Genomic DNA, 26,675 nt, shown 5'->3' with positions numbered 1-26,675 from the left:
CTTGGTAAAAATCTTTACTTTATTACTACATCTTTCTTCTTTAGCTTATATGTAGAAATTCATAAATATACTTGCTAACCTAGATAGCTGTTGCAGCTTACAAATATTTTGAGTTCAGAATCCCATTTCATTGACTTTTGTCAGTTGACATTTATTTAGCCACTAGATATTTATCTAATTTGAAGGCTGTGAGTAGGTGGTTGGGAGAGTCAACATGGAGAACATGGCGTGCATTTGATGTCTGTAGAATAATAGAGAGACGTACTCTGAGAAACACACAAAATTAAATCTTTGATAAGCCTAACTGTGCACTAAAGTGTAATATGTGTGAAAATTTTGTTTTGTGGTCAGATAATTAGGGAGTAGTGAGGTTAGGCAGAAGTGTAATCACCACTGCTGAGGCTCATTAGAATTGAAGGCTGGTAGTGGTTAAAGTTTTTCCAAATGAATGCTTTTGCTGAATTGAGGTTTAAAATCCTCATAAATCATTGAATGCCTTGGGTTTATGTGGGTGAATAAGTAATGATTTTTGAGTCTGGTATTGAATTGGTAGTGTGTTCCACATAATTAAAGGTGTAGAAACTTTTAACGTAATAATTACTGAATGCAGTGATAGTGTCTCTATTTAAAAAATTTAGGGTACAGAGATAAAGGGAAATATCCCCCACTTACCCCCCCATTTTAAAAATAAACAAAGGGGACTTTATAATCATAAAGGATTTATTAGAAGATTCATTTAATCAGTGATCCTGCTTGGTTACATTTTAAGTGATTAATTTTGGGGAACATTGATTCAAGAGACTTTTTAAAGCACCTATATAATTGTATAGGCAGACCAACCCTTGAAATACCAATATCATCTTTTTAAACCTAAGTATTTCATATTCTATCTCCTTTTTTTTCTTTCTCCTTTTTATAAAGAGAAATGATAATGGTACAATGATGACAATAAGGTATGATTGTAAGATAATGGGATTGATTGAAGAAGTTTTCTTTTTTCTCCCACCTTAAATCGGATCTTTCATTAGCAATGAAATAAAAGCAAGTAAACACTGTCTTCTTTAGAGGAACAAAAATTGTTACTGTGCTTTCATCATAGTGATGTTAGTTTTTCAACAGAGTTTTAGATTTCTTTTGTAGAATGATTTTAGGGTTAGCATCTTTTCTTTTGAATAATTTATGTGAAATTCCAACCATTTGGTCTTACATATAGCTAAAATTCATTTGAAGCCAAGAGTTGTGAATTAACTGATTAAACTGAGTTAATGTATGTTGGGTCCAAAGCCAAAGTGTAGTTATGCTTCTTCTATGTGGTTTTAAGTGGATTTTAAGAGTGATTCTAGGAAATTCCACATGTATAATGTTCTAAGGAATAACCTAATAACACATCAATTTTATTACTTTATAGTCAAGCTCATATACCAGGAGAATTGTGTAATAAAGATGCTAAAAATGAAATACTTTTCAAGAAGTAGTATTTTAGAACAAGATGGTTGTGTTGTTTTCCTGGGGAAAGGAGGGATGGAGTTTTTTGTTTTTGTGTTCTTGATAGTCAGAAGGTACGTAATAGTTTTTGTTTATATCATGTAGTCATCCCGTCTGTGACTTTTACTAGACAGGGACATTTATAATTAATATGTATAATATTTAATATTTATAATTAACATAAAGCATGCTGGAGTAACCAAAAATGTTAGAATATTTTAGTTAAAAAATGTTGTGCAAACCACATAGATAAGCAGAAGAAAGTCATATATACTATTTTTTGAATGTCCTCTCTCTCCCCTTTTTAATGTTTGGAAATAATAATTTTGGGTATTTCAAAAAAATAAGTTTATGTTGACAACTCTTTTATTATGTAACAATTTTTAGTTTTTGTTTTTGAATTTTAATTATAGTACAGTATACTGCAACTTTCTTCCTTAAGTTTTCATATTTTGATGACACTTTATCTTTCTAGTGACTTAACATTTCTGTCCCTCCACCATAAGGGAGTGATACAATGACTTTTGAGAGATTAACTAAGTTTTCATGTATTAGTTTAGAATGTGTAATATAATACTTTGAAGAAATTAAATGTTGGTGTTCAAGTACTTTTTTCTTCTTACAATTTATTGTTTGAATAACTTTGAATATTAGGTTGTCAATGGAAACAAGTAGTAAAGGTCTGTGACCATTGCTGTTTATGGCATTAGTTAACTTTATGATACATACAAAGCTTAAGCCTTTTCATTGGATTTTAATTTATAGAGTTGAAGACAGAGTGAGTTCAGTTTATAACTTGTTATTAAAGCTTTTCTTGAAGTAATGAAATGACTTTTCACTAGTGTATTTTATTAATTTGTATATTATCAATCATAAGGTAAAAAAATGTCATCTTTCCTTTTAAAAAAGTAATATTGCATTAGTGACATTTTAAAGATTAAAGTGATTCCACCAGCATTGCATTTTTGTTTCTTTAAATGAATGTTGATGTGTTTGCATATTAAATATAATTGTGTTCTAGGTTAACTTCTCAGCCTGGTGCTACATTACCAAACGGACATAGTAGCTTATGTGAGTATTCTGTTATGAAACTGGTTAGTATTGAAATACTTATAATGTTGTTAGAGTTCTAAAGTGGGGTAAAATAGAGTAATTTACTAGTATGCTCAGCATACTGTTGGAAGTGACTGGATTACAGTCATGGTAAATATGTATATAATTGTTAAAACATTGAGAAATTAGTACAATTGAAATAACTTAAGTTATCATGGCAGATTGTAAATGGTTTTAGAAATTTTACATTATTGGATATTAAAGCCATTTAAGAGGTTATAGTAAGCTCCTTGTAGTCTTTTTAAAGTAGTTTTTGATTTTTTTCTTTCTTTTTATACTCTGTACTTTGAAATGGAAATTTCTCTCTTCTTGTAGCCCTTCGAAGCCATCCCCATCGAGGGGAAAAGAAAGGAGATGGGGACCTTTCTTGTATAAATGGTGACATGGAAGTCAGAAAAAGCTGTCGTTCTAGGAAAAACAGATTTGAGAGTGTGAACCAGAGTTTGTTATTTGATCAACTGGTAAATAGGTATGAATGTTTTTGCAGTAAGCAGTTTCATATAATTTTTTTTTTTAAGCCAGTTATGTTTTAAAAAGTAACTTAGGCACTGACTTAGCAATCAGTACAATTATTTAAAAGCTTAATTTGAATTAACCATGGTAAGCAATAATTGTTAATTTCTAGTCACTTTACTAGATTTAACACAATTTATGTGATAGCATATTTTTTCTCATACTTTTTAAGCTCTTGTGCATAGTTAGATAATATAAAAAGTAATTTTATTTTAACTTCACTACTATAGTCCTTTAATATTTGCTCATTTAACATTTGTGTTTTGACAGTTTTCAAGAAACATTAAGTTCCATTATTGATATATAATAGGTATAGTTTTACTTAGTCAAGATTCTGAATTGAAAGTCTTTTGAGACTGCACATGTTGGATATAGCCTAGCTGACTCCTCAGCATCTACATGCAATTAAACTGTATTCTTCTCAAATAATAAATCATCCTACTTAATACTTGTAAAAGCCTGGAGAAGGGAGATGAGTGTAATTCCTATTTGAAAGGAGAGGAAATTATATTTTATTGTGGTAGTGTCAAATTTGAGTATTAGTTATTATTTGTTAAGTACCTAGATCAGTATCTGAACACATAGTAAGTGCCATGTGTGTTTAAAATGTCAATGTCAGTATATATTTTGTGGATGTCAGTGTCCTCTAATTTCTAAATACATCTGCCCTTGGAGTGGGAGGTGGGAGAGAGGTTTAAGAGGAAGGGGACATATGTATACCTATGGCTGATTTATGTTGATGTTTGGCAGAAACCAGCACAATATTGTAAAACAATTATCCTTCAGTTAAAAATAAGTAAATTTTTTAAAAAAGAAAAAAATGTATCAGTTCAGTTAGCCTTATGCTGGCTTTAAATTTTTTACAAATTCTTTATTCTATACAATTTTTAACACCATCTTCAAATAAAAAGATTTGAATTAGTTATTATTTTTTTTTGGTACCATGGATCTGATAGTTATTTATAGCAGTATTGTGAATTTAAATATCTGAAGCCTTGTAAACAAAGGTCTTCATTTTTAAGTTTATTTTAATATATCATGACAGAAGATGTTCTGTTTCTGTCTTTCTTTTCTTTTTTGGCCATGCTGCATGACTTGTGGGATCTTAGTTCCCTGACCAGGGATTGAACCCAGGCCTCAGCAGTGAAATCACTGAGTCATAACCACTGGACTGCCAGGGCATTCCCTGTTTCCATCTGTTTTTGAGGCATTATCTTCTAATGGATGCTAGTTCAAAAGAAGATATTAATTGGGATATTAGGTACAGTTAGAAATTAGATGGCTTAATTATGCTTTGATGGTGAGCTCTTTTACCTGTATGATACAGACTTTGATTCTGAAATTGTCTAAACCCTAGTTTTATTATGTAATTGTAGTACCGCTGAAGCTGTGCTACAGGAAATGGACAACATAAACATTAGACGGAATCGTCGATCAGGAGAAGTAGAACGGCTTCGAATGTGGACAGATACAGAATTTGTGAGTATGTTAACCTTAACAACTGTCTTGGTGGCTCAAAAGGTAAAGAATCTGCCTGCAATACGGGAGACCTAGGTTTGATATCTGGGTCAGAAAGATCCCCTGGAGGAGGAAATGGTAACCCACTCCAGTATTCTTGCCTGGGAAATCTCATGGACAGAGGAGCCTGGCGGGCTACAGTTCATGGGGTTTCAAAGAGTCAGACACAACTGAGTGACTAAACAACAACAGCAACAACAACAACCATTGCATGTAGTTTTTATTTTGATTGAGGAATTCAAAGAGAGAGAGCAGCATTTGGATTTTCTTGAATTAACAGAATTGTTCCTTTTTTGTTTCCAATTTAATCTGAGATTTTATTTGTTTCTTTTTTCTTTTATCCATACCTTGCTTTCCACAAGCTTCTTCAAAAGACTCTCTACCCTTTTGCCAGAGAGATCTCCTGGAGAAGGAAATGGCAACCCACTCCAGATTCTTGCCTGAGAAATCCCATGGACAGAGGAGCCTGGTGGGCTACAGTCCATGGGGTGGCTAAAGAGATGGATGCAGCTTAGTGACTAAACAACAACTTCTTAAAGTACAACTCTGATTCTGTCAACTATTAAGGTTTTTTTTTTTTTTTTTTTTTGGCTGCACTGTGAGGCATGTGAGATCTTAGTTCCCCAACCAGGGATTGAACCTATATCCCCTGCATTAGGAGTATGGAGTCTTAACCACTGAACCACCAGGGAAGTGCTGAATTAATTAAAAACACCTTAGATAGCCAGTGGGAATTTGCTGTATGACACAGGGAGCTCAAATCCAGTGCTCTGTGGCAACCTAGAGGGGTGGGATGGAGTAGGAGGAAGACTCAGGAGGAAGGGGACATATGCATACCTATGGCTGATTCATGTTAATGTATGGCAGAAACCAATACAATATTGTAAAGCAATTATTCTCCAGTTAAAAATAAATAAATTAAAAAAAAACCCAAAACACCTTGACTGGCATAATATAATTTCAAACTTTATCTTCTCACACACCATTGTCCAAATACAAACACATCATTCTTCTTTTCCTATCTTTTACTCCTGTTAATACTTCTGGTTGAGAACTTAATGCAGTTCTATCTTTGTTTCAAGGCTCATTTCAAATACTTCCTCCCCTACTCCCCTAGGCATATTTCCCCTCTCCCTGCCCAATTTTCAAGTATCTTATAAGTTTTATTTTTCTTCTTGTTTCATACATTTATTGAATTCAGTAAGGTCCATTTTCGTTGATCTGTGCCTTTCAAATAGATCCTCAATAAATTTTATCAAGTGGACATGTCCCATTGGGCTAGTGATATTGATGGCTGGGAATAAATTTCATGTTGATATTTGACAGATTTCTCTCTTTAAAAGGAAAACATGGATATGTATTCAAGAGTGAAAAGGCGAAGAAAGTCACTGAGAAGAAATAGTTACGGGATACAAAATCATCATGAAGTCTCTACTGAGGGTGAAGAAGAAGGTTTGTAAAGCACCTTTATGAAATAAATGCTACAAAGTTCAGGTGGGAGGAAAGAAAAACATATACAAACTATATATATGTGTGTGTGTGTGTGTGTGTGTATATATATATATATATAATATATTGCTGGATGGGTGATTTTTGACTTTAGAGGTCTATATTATATAATGCAGCATAATTTTTGTTCCATTGGCATTTCTGAGTATTTAATTCCTTCATTTGGAAAAATGCCTTTGTTGTACGCTATGCATTGTTGTGTAATATTGATATATCTTATTAGTAAGCTGTTCGTAGTCCTTAAATGACCTAATCTGATGTAGCATTTGCCATGGGCTGATTTGCTTGTTAGTAGGCAAGACCTCTTTTGTATTTAGGTACTTTTTAACTGGAAATCTCTGTCCATAGCCACCTAAATCTATGATTATTTGGATCTCAAATTTAGTTATGGACAGAGGATGGTGAAGTTAACAGAAAGAAAGACTGCTAATACTACTGGAGGGAGTGGTACTGCTTTTTTCTGAGGCCTATCTGAGTTCTGATTTGAAGAATCCTGACTGAATTTGTCAGGCTGGATTTGGGAGTAGATGAAAGCACATTTGTCTGAGGATTATAAATTGATGACTAGTACAATCTATAGGATTTACATTTATAGGGTTTAATTCTGTAGGTGTTAAATTTCTTCATTAAAATAGATTTTTAGAAGATTTGGTATATTTTAAATGCAGTGTAGTTGTTTTTCACTGGGAAATCTTATTAGTTTCTACTATTCGTGTAGCTTAGATGGATAAGAATGGGTTTATTTCTCAAATTCTGTAATTAATATATTATTAGTAAGTTTTGAAGAGTTGATATTTTTAATGAAAAAATATTATTTATTTATTAATATTATTAATACTAATAAATATTAGTATTTTATTGAGCAGATATTATTGTTGTTACAGCTAGAACCTCTATATTGCTTCCTTTGGAGAAAATCAGTATAGGTGAGACAGATTTATAATGTGATTTTTGCCTTATTATTAACTGAACACCTTTGTAGATTTTCCTGAGGACTTGCCATGTTTAGAATTTTTTTCTCATAATAAATAATGAAGTTTTTTTTTTGAAAGGTAAGTTTTTGAAGTTTTAAGGAAACTTATTTGGGCGCCAAGTAATCTAAAGTGTTATTTAGTCAAGTGATACTGTATTTGCTAATTTTTTCATGAGTAAAATGTAAAGTCCTTTGCATTTTTAGTCTCCTGTGTCACTGAGCATCACTGACAGTTTAAAATTTTTTCCAGTGCTTTAATATGATTGTGTTATATTGACAATTCCTGTGGTTAAAAAGTTAACCATAAAGTACATTGCATTTGAGGACCGTAAGCTTAAACATTTTCACCAGACTCTCTTTTCTTTTTAACTTTTAATTTTATATTGAAGTATAGCCATTTAACAATGTTGTGATAGTTTTATGTGGACAGCAAAGGAACTCAGCCATACATACACGTGTATCCATTCTCCTCCAAACTCCCCTCCCATCCAGGCTGCCACATAATGTTGAGCAGAGTTCCATGTGCTGTACAATAAGGCCTTTTGGTTATCCGTTTTAAATATAGTAGTGTTTCACCAGACTTTTAAACTGTAAATAGATGTCACATCATAGCTATAGCAAAATCACATTTTAAAAATAAAGGATTTATGTACATTATAATTTATTTTTTAAATGTATAGCCAGGTAAATTATAAACCGATCACTCAGGTCAAGAAAAAAACTATTGCCAATACCCTAGAAATCTGCTTTCATACTCTCTCCCAGTCTCTGCCTGAATTTTTCTACCGAAAGTGTAACTAATCTGTGTTTACCTGTTATCAGTGGGCCTAATAAACCTTCACACTGCCAACAAAAATTACTCTTGTTGTAACATTAGTAATTATCTTTTAAGCATATTTTTTTGAACTATTAAGTAGTATGTGAATGCTAACTGTATTCAGTGGTTAATTGGGCATTGAATGAAGTTTGCTGTAATAAAGTTTTGAATCATATTCTATTATTGCTTTGTATGTCCAAAAAGATAATACAAGAGACTGAAAAGTCATAGGTGAATCAAGAGCTCAGTTGTGATCATATTGATATATTTAGTAGAGAACTATATTATTTGTAGGAAAGGCATTTTCTTTTACATGTCTAGTTTCATTTTTAATTGCATGGATTTATGCTGTATCATACAGTGTTGACACTTTTAAATATCACCTGTGTAGAAAGAGTAAAAGATAAAATATAAATATTCAGTTTTAGAGTAGACCAATCCTTGTAGATTAAAGCAGTTTTTTTTCTTTTGTGTGTGGGAAACTAGAATCTCAAGAGGAAGATGGAGATATAGAGGTTGAAGAGGCAGAAGGAGAAGAAAATGATAGGCCATATAATTTGAGACAAAGGAAAACAGTGGATCGATACCAAGCACCTCCAATAGGTAAGAGACTCTAAGTAACTTCTTTCCTTTTTGTGGTAGAGTAGCTTATTCTGCTCTGTTCCTTAAAAAAAATTAGTGTTGTTGAATTTAGAAGAATGAAATCTCTTACAGAATCCGTATATCTTTTCTCATGTATGCTTCTATTCACACACATGACTGAATGTTGGAGGATACAACTGCAATATAGAATTACATAGTGCATGCACATTTTATTTAAATAATCCTAAATTTAATAATAAATACTGCTTATACTTTTGTATTACTTTGTTGTTTATTGAGTACTTTCATTTGCAGCAGTTCTTAGGGCAAGCCTCTCTGTGTTCCAAGTGGTTAAATAATTTAAGCTAAAGTCACAAAAGGGCAGCTTGGCCAGTAAGCTAGGTTTGTGTTTTGTTTCAGTTTTGAGAAGGAAACAGTTTATCCTAACATTTTAAATCTGATGACAAGTAATCAGTTCCATAGGTTCTATTTTATTGACTCTTTCCCCAGCTCTTGGGAAATTCCATCATGATTGATTTCCTCCAGTTTTTAGAATATTGAAATTTAGTTCACATATCATGAAATTTGCCATTTTTGCCAGGCTTTGCTTATTTTTTATCTGTACAACTTATGAGTTGCTAGTATATTCACAAGGGTATGCAATCATCACCACTGTCTAATTCTGGAATATTTTATTACTTCTATACTTCCGTCCCCCCAGCCCTTGGCAATCACTAATGCACTTTCTGTCTCTATCGATTTGCCTGTATGTGACCTTTTGTGTCTTGCTACTTTCATTTAGCATAATGGATCATTTTATTCAAACTCTCATGCTGTAAAGCAGTGATTGATTCTCTGAAAATATCAAAGTTACCTCCTAGAAGCTTGCCGAAGTAAGTAGACATTTCTCTACTCCAGTTAGGAATTGCTGCCACAGATAGCCCTGATAATAATAGGAGAGGTATGTTGGGACAGAGAAAAGATTGTGAGCCATTTTTCTAGTGTTTTTTTTTTTTTTAAAGCTTTATTGAGGTATGAGTTATATGTAATCCATTGCCATTTCATATGCTTCATGTGTACAATTTGGCAACCACCTTAGGGATTTACTTGTGAAACTGTCATCACAGTCAAGATAATGAGCGTTTTCATCAACCTTTCCACCCTCAAATTTCATTCTGCCTGTTTATAACCTACTCCTAACCCTTGTGGCTCAACTGGCAAAGAATCTGCCTGCAATGTGGGAGACTTGGGTTTGATCCCTGGGTTGGGAAGATCCCCTGGAGAAGGGAATGGCTACCCACTCCAGTATTCTGGCCTGGAGAATTCCATGGACTGTATAGTCCGTGGGGTCGCAAAGAGTCAGACACGACTGAGCGACTTTCATTTCATTTCAGCCTTCTGTTGCCTCCCTCTCCCAACCCTTAGGCAGTGACTTATCTTACCTGCTTTTTGTCACCATGGATGAATTTACATTTTCTCAAATTTTATATATAGTATATACTCTTTTTTGTCTGACTTATTTCACTCAGCATGATAATGGTAAGACTCATCCATGTTTTTGACTATGACAGTAGTGTTTTTCTTTTTATTGCTGAGTAGCATTCCATTGCATGGGTATATCACAATTTGTTTACCCATTCATTTTTTTTTTAATTAACTTATTTTAATTGGAGGCTAATTATTTTACAATATTGTAGTGGTTTTGCCATACATTGACATGGATCTGCCACGGGTGTACATGTGTTCCCCATCCTGAACCCCTCTCCCACCTCCCTCCCCATCCCATCCCTCTGGGTCATCCCAGTGCACCAGCCCCAAGCACCCTGTCTCATGCATAGAACCTGGACTGGCAATTCATTTCTCATATGATAATATACATGTTTCAGTGCCATTCTCCCAATTCATCCCATCCTCGCCCTCTCCCACAAAGTCCAAAAGACTGTTCTATACATCTGTGTCTCTTATGCTGTCTTGCATATAGGGTTATCATCACCATCTTTCTAAATTCCATATATATGCGTTAGTATACTGTATTGGTGTTTTTCTTTCTGGCTTACTTCACTCTGCATAATAGGCTCCAGTTTCATCCACCTCATTAGAACTGATTCAAATGTATTCTTTTTAATGGCTGAGTAATATTCCATTGTGTATATGTACCACAGCTTTCTTATCCATTCGTCTGCTGATGGACATCTAGGTTGCTTCCATGTCCTGGCTATTATAAACAGTGCTGCAATGAACATTGTACCCATTCATTTGTTGATGACATTTGGATTGTTGACATTTCTGGTGTCTGGGTATTGTAAACACATAAGTTGTTATGAACATATGTTTGCAAGTCTTTGTTTGGACATATGTTTTCATTTTTCTTATAAATACCTAGGAGTAGAAGGCTGGATTTTATAATTAGGTGTATGTTTAACTTACTAAGAATTACCAAACTCTTCCAAAGTAATTATACCATTTGCATTCTCACTAACAGTGTATGGAATCCCTTGGCAGTGGTTCATATGGTAAAGAATCTGCCTGCAGTGTGAGAGATCTAGATTCGATCCCTGGGTTACGAATATCTTTTGGAGAAGGGCATGGCAACCCACTCCAGTATTCTTGCCTGGAGAATCCCGTGGACAGAGGAGCCTGGTGGGCTACAGTCCATGGGGTCGCAAAGAGACAGGCATGACTGAGCAACTAACACTAAGAGTGTATGAGTTTCAGTTGCTTCATATTCTTGTCAACATTTGGTGTGGTCATTTTTTAAAATTAATTTTAATACATATTTATTGTAGTTTTAGTTTACATTTCACTAATGACTAGTGATGTTTAGCATATTTTTATATGCTGATTTGCCAAGATTATCTCCGGCGAAGTATTCAAATCTTTTGCCCATTTTTTCAATTCAGTTGTTTGATTTTTTATTATTGAAATTTTGAGAGTTCCTTATGTACTCTGGATATCAGTCATTGTGATTTACAAATATTTTCTCAGTTGGTAGCTTCTTGAAAAAAATTCTCTTAATACTATCTTTCAAAGAGCAGAATTTGTAATTTTGATGAATTTCAGTTTATCAAAACATTTTAATGGATTAGGCTTTTGGTGGTGTGTCAAAGAAATCTTTGGTTAACCTAAAGTCACAAAGATTTAGTTTAACATTTTTTTTTTAGAATGTTTATTTGCAGCTTACAGTGTCTACCACAAAGTATTTATTTTTGTTGTGCTTCCTCTAGACAGCATTTAGAACTTGAAGACAGCTTCTATTCAGAAAATTAACAGAAGTAATTTCTGCTTCTTTAATATATCAGTTTATCAATTTATTATTACTTAATTCTGTGTTGTCTTTTTTTTTTCTTTAAGTACCAGCTCATCAAAAAAAGAGGGAAAACACCCTTTTTGATATTCACAGATCTCCAGCAAGAAGAAGTCATATCAGGTATGTTTTGTTAGTTTTTGAAAGGAGGAAATATTTCCATCTATCATTTAGGTATCTCCTTAAGTACTACATAGTATAATGCATTACATTGAGGATATGGGTTTTAATGTCATTAATGATAATGCCAGTGAAAACTAAATAGCATCTTCTTTAATTAGTCACTAATAGTTTTTACACTATGTGTGACTGTTATCTTCCTGATTCAGTTTGCCAGAAATGATTGTTGTTTTAACAATTATGTTCCCTAAAGCTACACAGCTTTCTGGTCTCTCAGTAAGTTGAGTCTAGAGACTCAACATTGCTTTCATTGGAAGAATTGATTCAGTTAGTCTTTGCTACTTTTAGTTTCCTTTTGCCCTTTCAATTAGAAGTACAAAGAGGCGTTTTGATTTTGAAAGACTGACTTCTCTACTGTGTTTTCTGAAAAGGTAATATATTCCCCATGGCTCAAAAATGAAATAAATAAATAAATATTAAAAGCTGTTTTCTAGTCTCAGTAGCCTCTCAATATCCCATAGAAACATTTTTATTAGATTGTATGTCCTTACAGAATATGTTCATACATATATGTGTGTAAGTGTATACATATATATATGTACCAATACATATATTGATTGTTATCCCTTCTTTTTACCCAAAATATACTGTGCACATTGTTCTACACCTTGTTTTTTCACTGGATTTGTTTTCACTGTATTTTCAATTAAGTACAGCAAATCACATTTATAGTTCCATAACATTACTGTATTTTATATAGATATACTGTAGTTTTAAAATTATTTCTTTATTGAGAGTCAGGTTGTTTTCACTGTTTTGCTATTACAGTGTATGGTTTATAATGCATACCCTTGAATAATCATCTTTTACATGTGTACAAATATGTCTGTAGGATAAACTTATAGAAGTGGAATCTCTGAGTTAAAGAGAATGTGAAATTGTAATTTGATGACCTTCAATGCTGTTGAATCAGCTTGTGGTCCACCCTGCAATGTATGACAGTCTCTACTTCTATGTATTTCTGCGAGCAAAACGCATTCTCAAACTTTTGCATTTTTGCCAGTCTGAGAGTTAAAAAGGAAATCTTGGTTTATTTTTGAATCTCTTACAAGAGTATTTTTCCCTGTATTTTAAAAAGACATTTACTTTTTTTTCCTGAAATGTCTGTAAAGTTTGCCTATTTTATAATAGATTCTTGCTCTTTTTTTTAAACTATTGCTAATTTATAAAATTATATGACCATGTGAAGCTGCTTGCTTTTAATCTACTTTTAGTAGGTATGACCTAAATCAAATCCCTTACGATTATACATGGAAGTGACAAATAGAATCAAGGGATTAGATCTGATAGACAGAGTGCCTGAAGAACTACGGACGAAGGTTTGTGACTTTGTACAGGAGACAGTGATCACAACCATCCCCAAGAAAAAGAAATGCAAAAAGGCAAAATGGCTGTCTGAGGAGGCCTTAGAAATAGCTGAGAAAAGAAGAGAAGCAAAAGGCAAAGGAGAAAAGGAAAGATAAATCCATTTGAATGCAGAGTTCCAAAGAATAGCAAGGAGACAGGAGAAAGCCTTCCTAAGTGAACAATGCAAAGAAATAGAGGAAAACAATAGAATGGGAAAGACTAAAGATCTCGTCAAGAAAATTAGAGATACCAAGGGAACATTTCATGCAAAGATGGACGCAATAAAGGACCTAACAGAAACAGAAGATATTAAGAAGAGGTGGCAAGAATACACAGAACTATACAAAAAAGACCTTAATGACCCAGATAACCACATGGTGTGATCACTCACCTAGAGCCAGATATCCTGGAGTGTGAAGTCAAGTGGATCTTAGAAGGCATCATTACGAACAAAGCTAGTTGAGGTTGTGGAATTCTAGCTGAGCTACTTCAAATCCTAAAAGATGATGCTGTTAAAGTGCTCCAATCAATATGCCAGCAAATTTAGAACACTAAGCAGTGGCTATAGGACTGGAAAAGGTCAGTTTTCATTCCAATCCAAAGAAAGGCAATGTCAAAGAATGTTCAAACTACCACACAATTGCACTCATCTCACATGCTAGCAAAGTAATGCTCAAAATTCTCCAAGTGAGGCTTTAGCAGTATGAGAACCAAGAATTTCCAGATGTTCAAGCTGGTTTTAGAAAAGGCAGAGGAACCAGAGATCAAATTGCCAAATCCATTGGATCATTGAAAAAGCAAGAGAATTCCAGAAAAACATCTACTTCTGTTTCATTGACTACCCTAAAGCCTTTGGGTGGATCACAACAAACTGGAAAATTCTTCAAGAGATGGGAATACCAGATCACCTTACCTGCCTCCTGAGAAGCCTGTATGCAGATCGGGAGGCCACAGTTAAAACCGGATATGGAACAATGGACTGGTTCAAAACTGAGGAAGGAGAACGTCAAGGCTGTATATTGTCACCCTGCTAATTTAACTTATATGCAGAATATATCATGTGAAATGCTGAGCTGGATGAAGCAGAAGGTGGAGTCACTTTCAGTAACCTCAGATATGCAGATGACAATACTCTTATGGTAGAAAGTGAAGAGGAACTAAACAGCTTCTTGATGAAGGTGCGAGGAGAGTGAAAAAGCTGGCTTAAGACTAAACATTCAAAAAAACAATGATCATGGCATCAGGTCCCATCACTTCATGGCAAATAGATGGGGAAAAAATGGAAACCATGACAGACTTTATTTTCTTGGGCTCCAAAATCACTGCAGATGGTGACTGCAGCTATGAAATCAAGGCCCTTGCTCCTTGGAAGAAAAGCTATGACAAACCTAGACAGTGTATTAAAAAGCAGAGACATTACTTTGCTGAAAAAGGTCCCTATAGTCAAAGCTATAGTTTATCCAGTAGTCATGTATGGGTCTGACAGTTGGACCATGAAGAAGGCTGAATGCCTAAGAGTTGGTGCTTTTCAACTGTGGTGCTGGAGAAGACTCTTGGGAGTCCCTTGGACTGCTAGGAGATCCAACCAGTCAATCCTAAAGGAGATCAACCCTGAATATTCATTGGAAGGACTGATGCTAAAGCTGAAGCTCCAATACTTTGGCCACCTGATGCAGAGAGCCGACTAATGAGAAAAGACCCTGATGCTGGGAAAGATTGAAGGCAGGAGGAGAAGGGGATGACAGAGGATGAAATAGTTGGATGGCATCACCGACTCAATGGACATGAGTTTGTGCAAGCTCCAGGAGTTGGTGAAGGATAGGGAAGCTTTGTGTGCTGCGGTCCATGGGGTCGCAAAAAGCCAGACACCACTGAGTGACTGAACAACAAGTAGTTCTTTCTTTATGTAGTATAGTAGTCCTTTGTCACAAATTGCCAGTCTTTTTTCTCAGTTCTTAGTTTGTGTTTTAACTTTGCTTTTGGTTGTCTTTACCAGAAAGTTTTTATTTTTATGTAGTCAAATTTATCAGCCTACTATGTTTTTTTAGAGGGGTTCCCAGTTGACTCAGTGGTAAACAATCTGCTTGCCAAGCAGAAGATGGAGGTTCAATCTCTGGATCAGGAAGATGCCCTGGAGAAGGAAATGGCAACCCACACCAGTATTTTTGCCTGGGAAATCCCACGGACAGAGGAACCCAGTGGGCTCCTGTTTAGAGGAGCCTGTTATGCTACAGTCCACGGGGTTGCAAAGAGTTGGACATGACTGAGTGGCTGAACAACAACAACTATAAGATTTTTTTAGAGTTTGAATCATAGTTAGAAAAGCCTTCCCAAATCCAGAGTGTTAAGGAAGTTCACCTTTGTTTATTTTTACTTTAATTTAGAATACTGATGGTTTTCTTTTTTAAAATTTTTATTGGAGTAGTTGATTACAATGTTGTGTTAATTTCAGGTGTATAGCAGAGTGAATCAGTTATGCATATAGCACCTTTGTTTATTTTTAATGTTTCATATTTTACTCTAATTTTGATCCATCTGAATTTTATTCTTGTGTGAGATTTGTAGTATGGATCCAGCTTTTATCCCAGGTGGAAAATGAGTTTTTCCAACCTCATTTATTGAGTCTGTGTTTTTTCCATTGATTACAGTTGCCACATTTATTATCAAATTATGTATAATTTATAAATATTATATTACATAAAAGATGTCCTTGTCCTTTTTTTTTCTTTATTCTTATATTTTTTCTCAGATGGCTGTTAGTATATATGCGAACAGTTAATTTCTGTATATTAATTGTACCCCACTTCTTTATTGGGAATGCCTCTAGCATGTCCTCTGTAAGACTGATGCTTAAGAAAGATATATTTTATATTGTAGAGAGTTCGTGGTTGTTAATAATCTTGTCATTGAGTCTTAGAGAATTTTTGTTTTGTTTTGTTTTTTTGGTGTTTGTTTTTGACTATGCCGCATGGCTTGTAGGATCTTAGTTCCCTGACCAGGGATTGAGCCTGCATCCTTGGCTGTGAAATCTTAGAGTCCTAACCACTGGCCTGCCAGGAATTCCTGGACGTATGTTTTTATTTCTCTTGAGTATATCCCTTGGGGTGGAATTACTGGGCCATGTGATAACTTTCTGCTGAATCATTTAAGAACTGCTTGAATGTTTTCCAGAGTGACTATACCATTTTACATTCTCTCCATCAGTGTGTAGGGTTTCCAGTTTTTCATATTCTCTTCAAAGCTTAATATTGTCTGACTTTTTGATTCTGTTCATCCTAATGAGTATACAATGTACCTCATTATAATTTTTGATGATATGAGGTATCTTTTCAAGTGCTTACTGGCCATTTTAAAACTTTCCTTTCAGAACTGTCTTTGTGTCCTGTGCCTATTTAAAAATTGGGTTGTCTTTTTCTTATTGACTTATAAGGGCTCTTTATATATTCTAGATTCAAATTCCTTATTAGATATTTGATTTGTAAATATTTTATCCTATTTTGTGGGTTGTTTTACTTTCTTGATGATGTTCTTTGAACAGAAAGAACTTTAATTTTGATGAGGTTTAATTTATCTTTGTTGTTATTTTTCATGTTTTTGATGTCATATCTAAGAATCCATTGCCAAATCTGTGATCATGAAGATTTATTCCTGTGTTTTCTTCTAAGAGTTTTATAGATTTAGCTCTATGTTTAGGTCTTTGATCCATTTTGACTTTCTTTTGTGTATGATGTGACCCCCTTCCCCTTATGGTCCTTTCTGCTTTTTGTGGTATTGTGATACATTTTATAAACCTAGCAATATGTTATTAGAATTATTTTTATAATTCTGTTTTATTTAAAAAGGTGAGAGAAGAAAGGCAATCAAATGTATGTTTATAGCTTTTGGATAGTAACTTTTATTTTATTATTCTGGGTCTCTTCGTATGTTCTTGTGAATTCAAGTTATCATCTGGAGTCATTTCCTTAGCCCAGTATGTACACTATTGCTTCTGATCACCTCATTAGAGCTGATGTATTACATTTTTATATATTAGGCTCACAACACACACACATAGAGTAAATAAACTTGGAAACAGGCATTTTTTTCTTAAGGAGAGAAAGAAGTCAGAGAGAAGGTAAATATCAAAATTGCAAAGATTGAGTAGGTAACTATTGCAACAATCTTCCTAAGGTCTTGGGAAACATTAAAATCTGATATAGGATGAAATGAAAGGACTCCTATTAATCAGGAGAAGGAATATTAGACAGGTTAAAAGTCTTCATGAGCTGGGGAAAATCTGGGGTTGCTATTGAGGGAATTGGATTTGAGTAGAGATGCACAGGGTGTACACCATCCTTGAAGGCCATTCTGAGTTGGAAGTAAATTAATTTACAATGACTCCATTTCGTATGATTCCATATTTTCTAGGTATCTTAGAGATGTCATCAATTATATCAATAATTAGATTTATTGAGTATTGTTTTTCCTCAAGGATTTTACTTTGATACTTTCATTCCATAGTAGTTATGATTGTAAACTTTTCTTCAAAAGTATGTTTTATAAGAAATCCAGACAGGATATAAGTATCTTAAGTCAAAAGTGGAAACTCTTGTCTCCCCTTAAACCAATGTATTATTTTCTTTAGTGTCTGTACTATTTCTGATTGTTTGGGAAATGGGAAAATAAGAGAAAAGGATAAGCTTTCTTTTCTAAGATTTTGATGTTATTTATCAATCAGTGGTAGACATTCCCTAAATTTGGATGCAAATTAAATTTGTTGCTTGATGGCTTTCTGAACTACTCTATTTAAAAAATTATAGCCTCCTTCTCCTCCTGTTTTTCTTTTTGTTCTTTCTGTTGTAAATTGCATGAGTATAAGGATCTTAATATTTGCCAAATGAATGAGTGAATGTATGTATTTTCTACTGAGCTAACAGTAGATGTGGTGCTCAGAATGGTGCTTTTTAAAAGCCCTTTGCTGCTGTAATGATTTCAAAGATTTTACTCTGTTTAAATAGGAGAAAGAAGCATGCTATTCACAGTAGTGACACAACTTCTTCTGATGAAGAACGATTTGAAAGAAGGAAGTCAAAGAGCATGGCAAGAGCAAGAAATAGGTTAGTAAATTTTTAATTGTTACTTCCATGGTAGAAAAAAGGAATAACAGTTTAAACTTTGTGATTCTTACCTGTTCCAGTATTTTGCTCACAGTGATACTCAACACATTAGGGGAATACACTAACTTGGTTTTTACATGGTAATTTTTAGAGTAGAAATCTAACCATGGGAAACTTCCCATAAATTACTTACTGTGTTAGTACTCAATAAAACAGTGTGGGAAGATAAAGATAGAACCAGGGAAAGAGTCTAACCTCTATGACAGTCTCTTCTTCAGTACCTCTCCTCTAATCCAAATCCATTTAATGAGGCTGATTTTAGATGCTTAAAATGATGATAGCACTCAAGAGTAAGACTTGATTTTAGATAGAATTATTTCAGGAGTCCTTGGGTTTTGTTGGAAACCTTGTTATAGTTTTGGCTTAGTGAATGCCTCTGGTGATCTTTGCTTAACTAGAGTGACTCATTATTACATGGCTCACTAAAATCTTGAGAGTTTTCAGTGGGGGAGAGAATCAATATTTTGCCTAGTAGATAATCAAATTATAATTTATCCTTTAAAATTTAAGTTAATTTCTAGCTTATATGTATAATACTTAAGATAAATTATATTTAGAAATTTTATATTTAGCAAAGCATTTCTATACTTTAGCATTATATATTTACTGTAGAAATACCAAGTTTTCAGTTAGCTGGTCTTGGAAACAAGTTTGGATTGGTATAGATTGTATGCCAGAAAGAGTTCCTTATGTGGATGACAGAAAGAAAATGTAAGGAATATCTAAGTTTAAATAAAAGAGTGTAATGTCTCTTTAATCTGAACTATTCTGATACCTGCTTTGGAAGTTTTTAAAGTAAGTTCAGATTCGGAAATATCAGTGAAGTTATATTCATTATAGAACCTATACTTTTTTGAGGCTATTTATGTCATCTTTTGGTGTTTATGCAATATTAAAAGAGGCAGTAGATTGTATTTTCTTAGGGATAATTAAGTTAATATCGTATAGGATTTTAAGTAGCTAAAGATGTATTTTAAGGTAGCTACACAAAAAATAAGGCTTAATTTTCAGAACAAGAACTAAAATTGGTTTCTCATGAATTAAAGGAAAGGAAACTTATTTCTTCAATCATGTATTCTGAGTTGCCATACATAATAACTAAGGATAAATTTAAATATTGTAATAAAGCTTGAGTTCATGTAATGTCATATATAATAATAGTGTATATATAGTAGGTCTATTTTTATTTTATACTTATAGAATATCAGGTGTGTTAAGTTTTCTTATTTAGACTAGGTTGGACCCTTTGGACAAATAGATTCATGACCTTAATTGCTTTGTCTTGTGAATAAGTTTACTTCTGATCTATTGAAAAGAATTTAGGAAAAGTAGATTAAAAATATGAAATCTTTTGTCATTTTCTGGGTTATGAGAAAAGGGAGAAAGATAAAAATGTGTCAAAGCAGATGGCATAAACAGATGGAGAGATATTCCATGTTCCTGGGTAGGAAGAATCAATATTGTGAAAATGGCTATACTACCAAATGCAGTCTACAGATTCAATGTGATCCCTATCATGTTACCAAGAGCATTTTTCACAGAACTAGAACAAAAAATTTTACAATTCATATGGAAACACACAAGACCCTGAATAGCCAAAGCAGTCTTGAGAAAGAAGCTGGAGGAATCAACCTTCCTGACTTCAGATTATACTACAAAGCTACAGTCATCAAGACAGTATGGTACTGGCACAAAAACAGAAATGTAGACCAATGGGACAAGATAGAAAGCCCAGAAATAAACCCATGCACCTGTGGGCACCTTATTTTTGACAAAGAAGGCAAGAATATGTAATGGGACAAAGACAGCCTCTTCAATAAATGGTGCTGGGGAAACTGGACAGCTACATGTAAAAGAATGAAATTAGAACGCTTCCTAATACCATACACAAAGATAAATTCAAAGTGGATTAAAGACCTAAAAGTAAGACAAGAAACTATAAAACTCATAGAGGAAAACATAGGCAGAATACTCAACGACATAAATCAAAGCAAGATCCTCTATGACCCACCTCCTAGAGTAACAGAAATAAAAACAGAAGTAAACAAGTGGGACCTGATTAAACTAAAAGCTTTTGCACAGCAAAGGAAACTATAAGCAAGGTGAAAAGACAACCCTCAGAATGGGAGAAAATAATAGCAAATGAAATGACTGACAAAGGATTAATTTCCAAAATATATAAGCAGTTCATACAACTCAATGCCAGAAAAACAAACAACCCTATCAAAAAGTGGGAAAAAGACCTAAACAGATATTTCTCCAAAGAAGACATACAGATGGCTAACAAACATGAAAAGATGCTCAACATTGCTCATTATAAGAGAAAGCAAATCAAAAGTACAATGAGGTATCACCTCACACCAGTCAGAATAGCTATCATCAAAAAGTCTACAAACAATAAATGCTGGAGGGGGTGTGGAGAAAAGGGAACGCTCTTGCACTGTTGGTGGGAATGTAAATTGGTACAGCCACTATGGAAGATGGTATGGAGATTCGTTAAAAAACTAGGAATAAAACCGCCATATGACCCAGCAATCCTACTCCTAGGCATATACCCTGAGGAAACCAAAACTGAAAAAGACACATGTATTCCATTGTTCATTGCAGCACTATTAACAATAGCTAGAACATGGAAGCAACCTAGATGTCCATTGACAGATGAATGGATAAAGAAGTTATGGTGCATATACACAATGGAATATTACTCAACCATAAAAAGGAACACATTTGAGTCAGTTCTAATGAGGTGGATGAACCTAGAACCTATTATACAGAGTGAAGTGAGTCAGAAAGAAAGATAAATATTGTATTCTAACACATATATACGGAATCTAGAAGAATGGTACTGAAGAACTTATTTACAGGGCAGCAATGGAGAAACAGACATAGAGAATAGACTTATGGACATGGGGAGAGGGGAGGAGAGGGTGAGATGTATGGAAAGAGTAACATGGAAACATATTACCATATGTGAAATAGATAGCCAATGGGAATTTGCTGTATGGCTCAGGAAACTCAAACAGGGGGTCTGTATCAACTTAGAGGGTTGGGATGGGGAGGGAGATGGGAGGGAGGTTCAAAAGGGAGGGGATATATGTATACCTATGGCTGATTGATGTTGAGGTTTGACAGAAAACAACAAAATTCTGCAAAGCAGTTATCCTTCATTAAAAAATATGTCAAAGCTTTAAAACTTGCTTATGATATTAAGAACATGTAACTTTTTGATGCTATCTACTTAAATTTTTATGAATTTCAGGTGTTTGCCTATGAACTTAAGAGCAGAAGATTTAGCTAGTGGTATTCTCCGAGAACGTGTTAAAGTGGGTGCAAGCTTGGCTGATGTTGATCCAATGAATATTGATAAATCAGTAAGTTTTGTGAATGGTTTTCTAGAAATGCCTCTTTTTTTTTTTTTGTCACACAGCTTGTGGGATCTTAGTTCCCCCATCAAGGATGAATCCGTGCTCCCTGCAGTGGAAGCGTGGAGTCCTAACCACCATACTGCCAGGGGATTCCCTAAAGTATAATTTTTTGAACTCTGTTTATATATGAACTTTGTACTTAAACTTCAGTTCCTGCTGAAGGCATGTATTTTGCAATCATTATCTCATAAATTAAAAAGAAACCTATATACAGTTAAAATTATTTTGTACTAAACTTTTCCCCTTCTTTCCAAGGTGCGGTTTGATAGCATAGGTGGATTGAGCCATCATATTCATGCACTAAAGGAAATGGTAGTATTCCCACTTTTATATCCAGAAATTTTTGAAAAATTTAAAATTCAGCCTCCAAGGTTAGTAACACTAGATATTTATTATTGTTATTGTTAATTTATCAAATTTCAATTAGTAAGTAATTATACATCTAAATATTATTTATAAATATTTCATGTATATTTACTTGATATGTTCTAGCAGTGAGAATTAGGAATAAAAGTTTATTATTTAGAGCTCAAAAGCTGTGGTACTTGAAGTTTATATTTCAGCATTTAAGACTCAGACGTAGGATGAGATTCTTTATGCAGGCCTTGAATATACAAGTGGATTGCCCAACTAGATTTTCCTTAATTTGGTCTCCTAATAGCATTGAGTTTGATACTATATGTTGTTTAGTCTTTGAAAGCACAGTTTCAGTGAAGTGTTTCTTTGACTCGATGTGGTATTTTTGAAATGGTAAACTTGATAGTTTATTTTTATGATCAGATTAATTGTGTCTGATCATGAGGTGGTTAGCTAGTTAACTATTAGAAAAGGCTGAGAAATTATGTCAGAGGAAATTTGGCAGAATAAAACATTCTGAAAATGTACACATAGACATAGATTTAAACTGCTAAATATCCCTTTTTATTTAAGAGATTTGGTTCTAATTTGTTATTCATGCTTTTAAGGATGTAGAAAATCTTTTAAAGAGTCATCTTCTATTTGAGTGTGTTAAATGTTGGCCTGTAATTCTACAGTGGCTCTTACAAATCATAATAGCTATTTATTTACTTTTTATATGATATGATCCAGTGAATATGATTAATACTGATCATATTCATTGGATTCAGTTACTATTAATAAATAGTAAATTAAAAAAAAACCCATTAATGAGGAACTTTAAAAAATGGAGTTATAAACAAAATGTGTTATAAGCTGAAAGTAATCTCCCTCTTTAGAGATGAACAATTTTTATATTCTTTACAACTTTCTTTTGTATGTATATGCATATATTAACTTTACGATCTTGTCTGTATTGTGTGCATTTAAACATTTAATATAAATGAGATTACTCAATAATGCCCTTATGTAACTTTAGTTTTCACTCTATAATATAGATGTCTCATATTAATAAATATTGTGTGTATTATTCTTTTTGACATCATACTAATGTTTAATTTATAGATGTAGTGGTGTATTTGTCCCTTATTAATAGATAGCATTTAGATTTTTTAAGAAAGTCTATAACATTCTTTTGAGTATTTCTACATGATTTTGTAAAATATGTGAAATTTTTGGGTTACAGGGCAAACGCCTTTAATATTTTGCCAAATTACTGTCTACCCTTGAACTATTTCTTGTGTACCAAAGCTTGATTGTTTGAGAACATCCTTGAGGACTGTCAGCGAAGTGAAACTTTTGCCTGTATACTACAAAAAGCTTTGTCGGTGTCTAATAATAATAAAATGTGCATTAATTCAAAATTATATGGGAGGTGCATACTTTTACATTGATTATTAGTGCTAATGGTAACACTAATTTACTTTTATTGACTCTCTATTCCTCTAGGGGCTGTTTGTTTTATGGGCCTCCTGGCACAGGTAAAACCTTGGTTGCCAGAGCATTAGCTAACGAGTGCAGTCAGGGAGACAAAAAGGTGGCTTTTTTTATGCGAAAAGGAGCAGATTGTCTGAGTAAGTGGGTTGGTGAATCTGAGCGGCAGCTTAGGCTTCTTTTTGATCAGGTAAGTGAAGTCAGCTAATGTGAAAATATCTTCTTAAGAATACTTAATATATTTGGTCTATAAATATTATACAAACTGTTCGTAACAAGTCATATTTACCAATCAGTATGTTAAATTTAGGATCAGTAATTGGAATTTGTATGTCTTAGAGGTGTTTAATAGCAGTTTCACTAGTACTAATTTAAGGTGATTTACAAAATATTTATTGAGGTGGCAACTTGGCATATAATACCATGTTAAGTGCTTTTGAGATCCCTAGATATCACATATAGATTATAATCTAATTGAGGGAATAGAACAAGCATAAAAAGTTACATATCTGTGCAAGAAATATCACAAAGCAGTATATTATTTATTTTCATGAGTTACAAATATACTAGAAGAATTCAGTATTAAATAAATGCTTTTAAAAGGTTGAGTAAGGTAAGTGAATATCATTTGGGCTATCTTTACTATTTATGTATAACTAACTTTAAAAATACCATTTCCTAATACTTATAAAAATTAGTCCTGGTATAAATTCACTTTTTAATTATTTGGGGTATTGAAAGAAGTCATTCATACATGGTAATGCAACTTATATCTTGTTATGTCTAAGGAGATTCACATGACACTTTAAAAATACTTAGAGCAGGCATTTGTTGAATACCCATTACTGAGTTGATGTGTATCAAAGTTCTACCTAACTGATAAAGCATTTCAAATATTATTTTTAGTTACTATCAGTATCCATGTTAAAGACTGCTGTGTTCTAGATAATGGGTCTAGAAAGAGGGATAAAGTAAAATTGTTAACTTCAAGGTGTTCAGTGTCTATTGAGAAGTCAAACATATGCAGTCTTCATGTTTCAAGAAGATTTCATATTAATTGGAAAATAATGTAAAATAACATTGGTGAATTTGGGGAGAATCAGCTTGGGAATGCTGGCAAATTGTCCAATGACTTAATTTTAAATTTTTGACAGTGTTATACTTTTTGCAACTTGATACTCGGTGTAGGAATGTTTCTCAGTTTTATTAAAAACCATAGCATAAATTATGCTGCTTTTTATAGTATTTGTTTTATGTTTTGGTTATTTTGGCAGTGAGGCATGTGGGATCTTTAACTCCCTTACCAGGAATCAAACCCACACCCCCTTCATTGGAAAGTGAAGCCTTAACCACTGTACCACCAGGGAGTCTCCATGCTGCTTTTAAATCTGTATTTACTTTATTCATGTTTCATTTCAGTTTCTTTGTGGGCAATAGATATGAAATGTTTTCTTTCTTTTTTAAAAACTGCTTGTAGTCATTATGTCTTTTTAAATGACAAGAATCTACATTCCTGAAGTAAGGATATAATCTCTAAATGAGATGAAGGAGGTGTAGTTGGCCTTCCATATCTGCTGGTTCTGCATCCACAGATTCAGACAACAATTTCATCTCATATTGGTTGAGTTCACAGATGTGGAATCCATGGATATATAGGGCTGACAGTACTATGCTATTTTATATAAGGAACTTGAGCATCCTCGTATTTTAGTATCTCTGGGGAGCCTTGGAACCAATGCCCCCCCAACAGATACTGAGGGTTGACCATACAATGTATTGGTTAAGAGTTTGGCCTTTGGTGTCAGAAAAGTGTTAGTTCATATCTGACTTTACTATTAAGTATATATGAAAGTGAAAGTGTTAGTCTCTCAGTCATGTCTGATTCTTTGCAACTCCAGGACTATAGCCCACCAGGCTCCTCTATCCGTGGAATTCTCCAGGCAGGAATACTGGAGTGGGTAGCCATTCCCTTTTCCAGGGGATCTTCCTGACCCAGGGATTGAACGTGGGTCTCCTGCATTGCAGGCAGATTCTTTACCATTTGAGCTTCCAGGGAAGCCCTATTAAGTATATAACTTTAAGTAACTGAAAGCATCTGATCCTTATTTGCCTATTCTATAAAATGGGGCAAATAATGCCTATCTAATTGGACTAATGTGAATTTTTCCCAAAAGGAAGTGTATATAGGTGACTCTTAAACCATACAGTGGTTAGGGGCACCAACTTCCATGCAGTTGAAAATTGGTGTATAATTTTTGATTCCCTGCAAACTTAACTACTAACTGCCTACTGTTGATAGGAAGCCTTACCAATAATGTAAACAGTTAGCATGCGTATTTTGTATTATGTATTATATTCTGTATTCTTACAGTAAAGTAAGCTAGAGAGAAGAAAATGTTAAGAAAAATCATGAGATTTGCAATACTGCACTATATTTACCAAAACCAAAGTTTTACATTGCCTGAATATAAGTTTAATTCTCTCTCAACCTATGTCAATATTGTCTTATATAATACAAAACACTGTAGATGTTATACATATTATACTATACATCAAAAATGAAAAAATAATATGAAAAAGAAATTCATATTTATTAGGTATCACGATTAATGTGTTGATAATAAAGAAACAGCCTTAAATCCTGGTGCTCATTTCTCTTCTTTACTAATAAATGTGAATGGGGCACTGTTGTCTGCATTAAAAACCTGTTCAGACGGATACTGTTTCTCATCAGTGGTTTTCTTAATGGTGTCTGGAAACTTGTCTGCTACCTCTTGGTCAGAAGAAGGTACTTCTATTACCTTGACTATGTTTTTTAGTTTTTAATATATATTTTTTTCAAAGGAAAATGGCATAGCCAATTGGAAGACTACTGAATCTTCAACCCCAATTTTGTTTTCTTTAAACTTAGAAGTGACTTCTG

General features: G+C 33.7%; 1 protein-coding gene across 3 annotated transcripts in view; it reads left to right on the top strand.

Moving 5' to 3' along the window:
• The window catches only part of ATAD2B (ATPase family AAA domain containing 2B), a 123,895-nt gene that overhangs the window by 18,585 nt on the left and 78,635 nt on the right, over positions 1 to 26,675 (top strand). For 2 of the 3 annotated variants that reach the window (XM_081592614.1, XM_081592613.1), the window contains exons 3-12: positions 2,507 to 2,556; positions 2,914 to 3,067; positions 4,488 to 4,590; positions 5,973 to 6,081; positions 8,415 to 8,531; positions 11,862 to 11,937; positions 18,339 to 18,437; positions 21,757 to 21,868; positions 22,178 to 22,293; positions 23,768 to 23,942. In XM_081592614.1, coding sequence (XP_081448740.1) covers positions 2,507 to 2,556; positions 2,914 to 3,067; positions 4,488 to 4,590; positions 5,973 to 6,081; positions 8,415 to 8,531; positions 11,862 to 11,937; positions 18,339 to 18,437; positions 21,757 to 21,868; positions 22,178 to 22,293; positions 23,768 to 23,942 — 1,111 coding nt within the window. Of the gene's footprint in view, positions 1 to 2,506; positions 2,557 to 2,913; positions 3,068 to 4,487; positions 4,591 to 5,972; positions 6,082 to 7,022; positions 7,065 to 8,414; positions 8,532 to 11,861; positions 11,938 to 18,338; positions 18,438 to 21,756; positions 21,869 to 22,177; positions 22,294 to 23,767; positions 23,943 to 26,675 lie in introns of all 3 variants that reach the window. The other variant, XM_081592612.1, reaches the window with a different exon arrangement.

This window comes from Giraffa tippelskirchi, chromosome 4 (assembly GCF_054371585.1).
Source record: "Giraffa tippelskirchi isolate mGirTip1 chromosome 4, T2T-mGirTip1v1.2.pri, whole genome shotgun sequence".
Taxonomy (NCBI): domain Eukaryota; kingdom Metazoa; phylum Chordata; class Mammalia; order Artiodactyla; family Giraffidae; genus Giraffa; species Giraffa tippelskirchi.
This window is presented reverse-complemented; position numbering and strand designations above follow the sequence as displayed.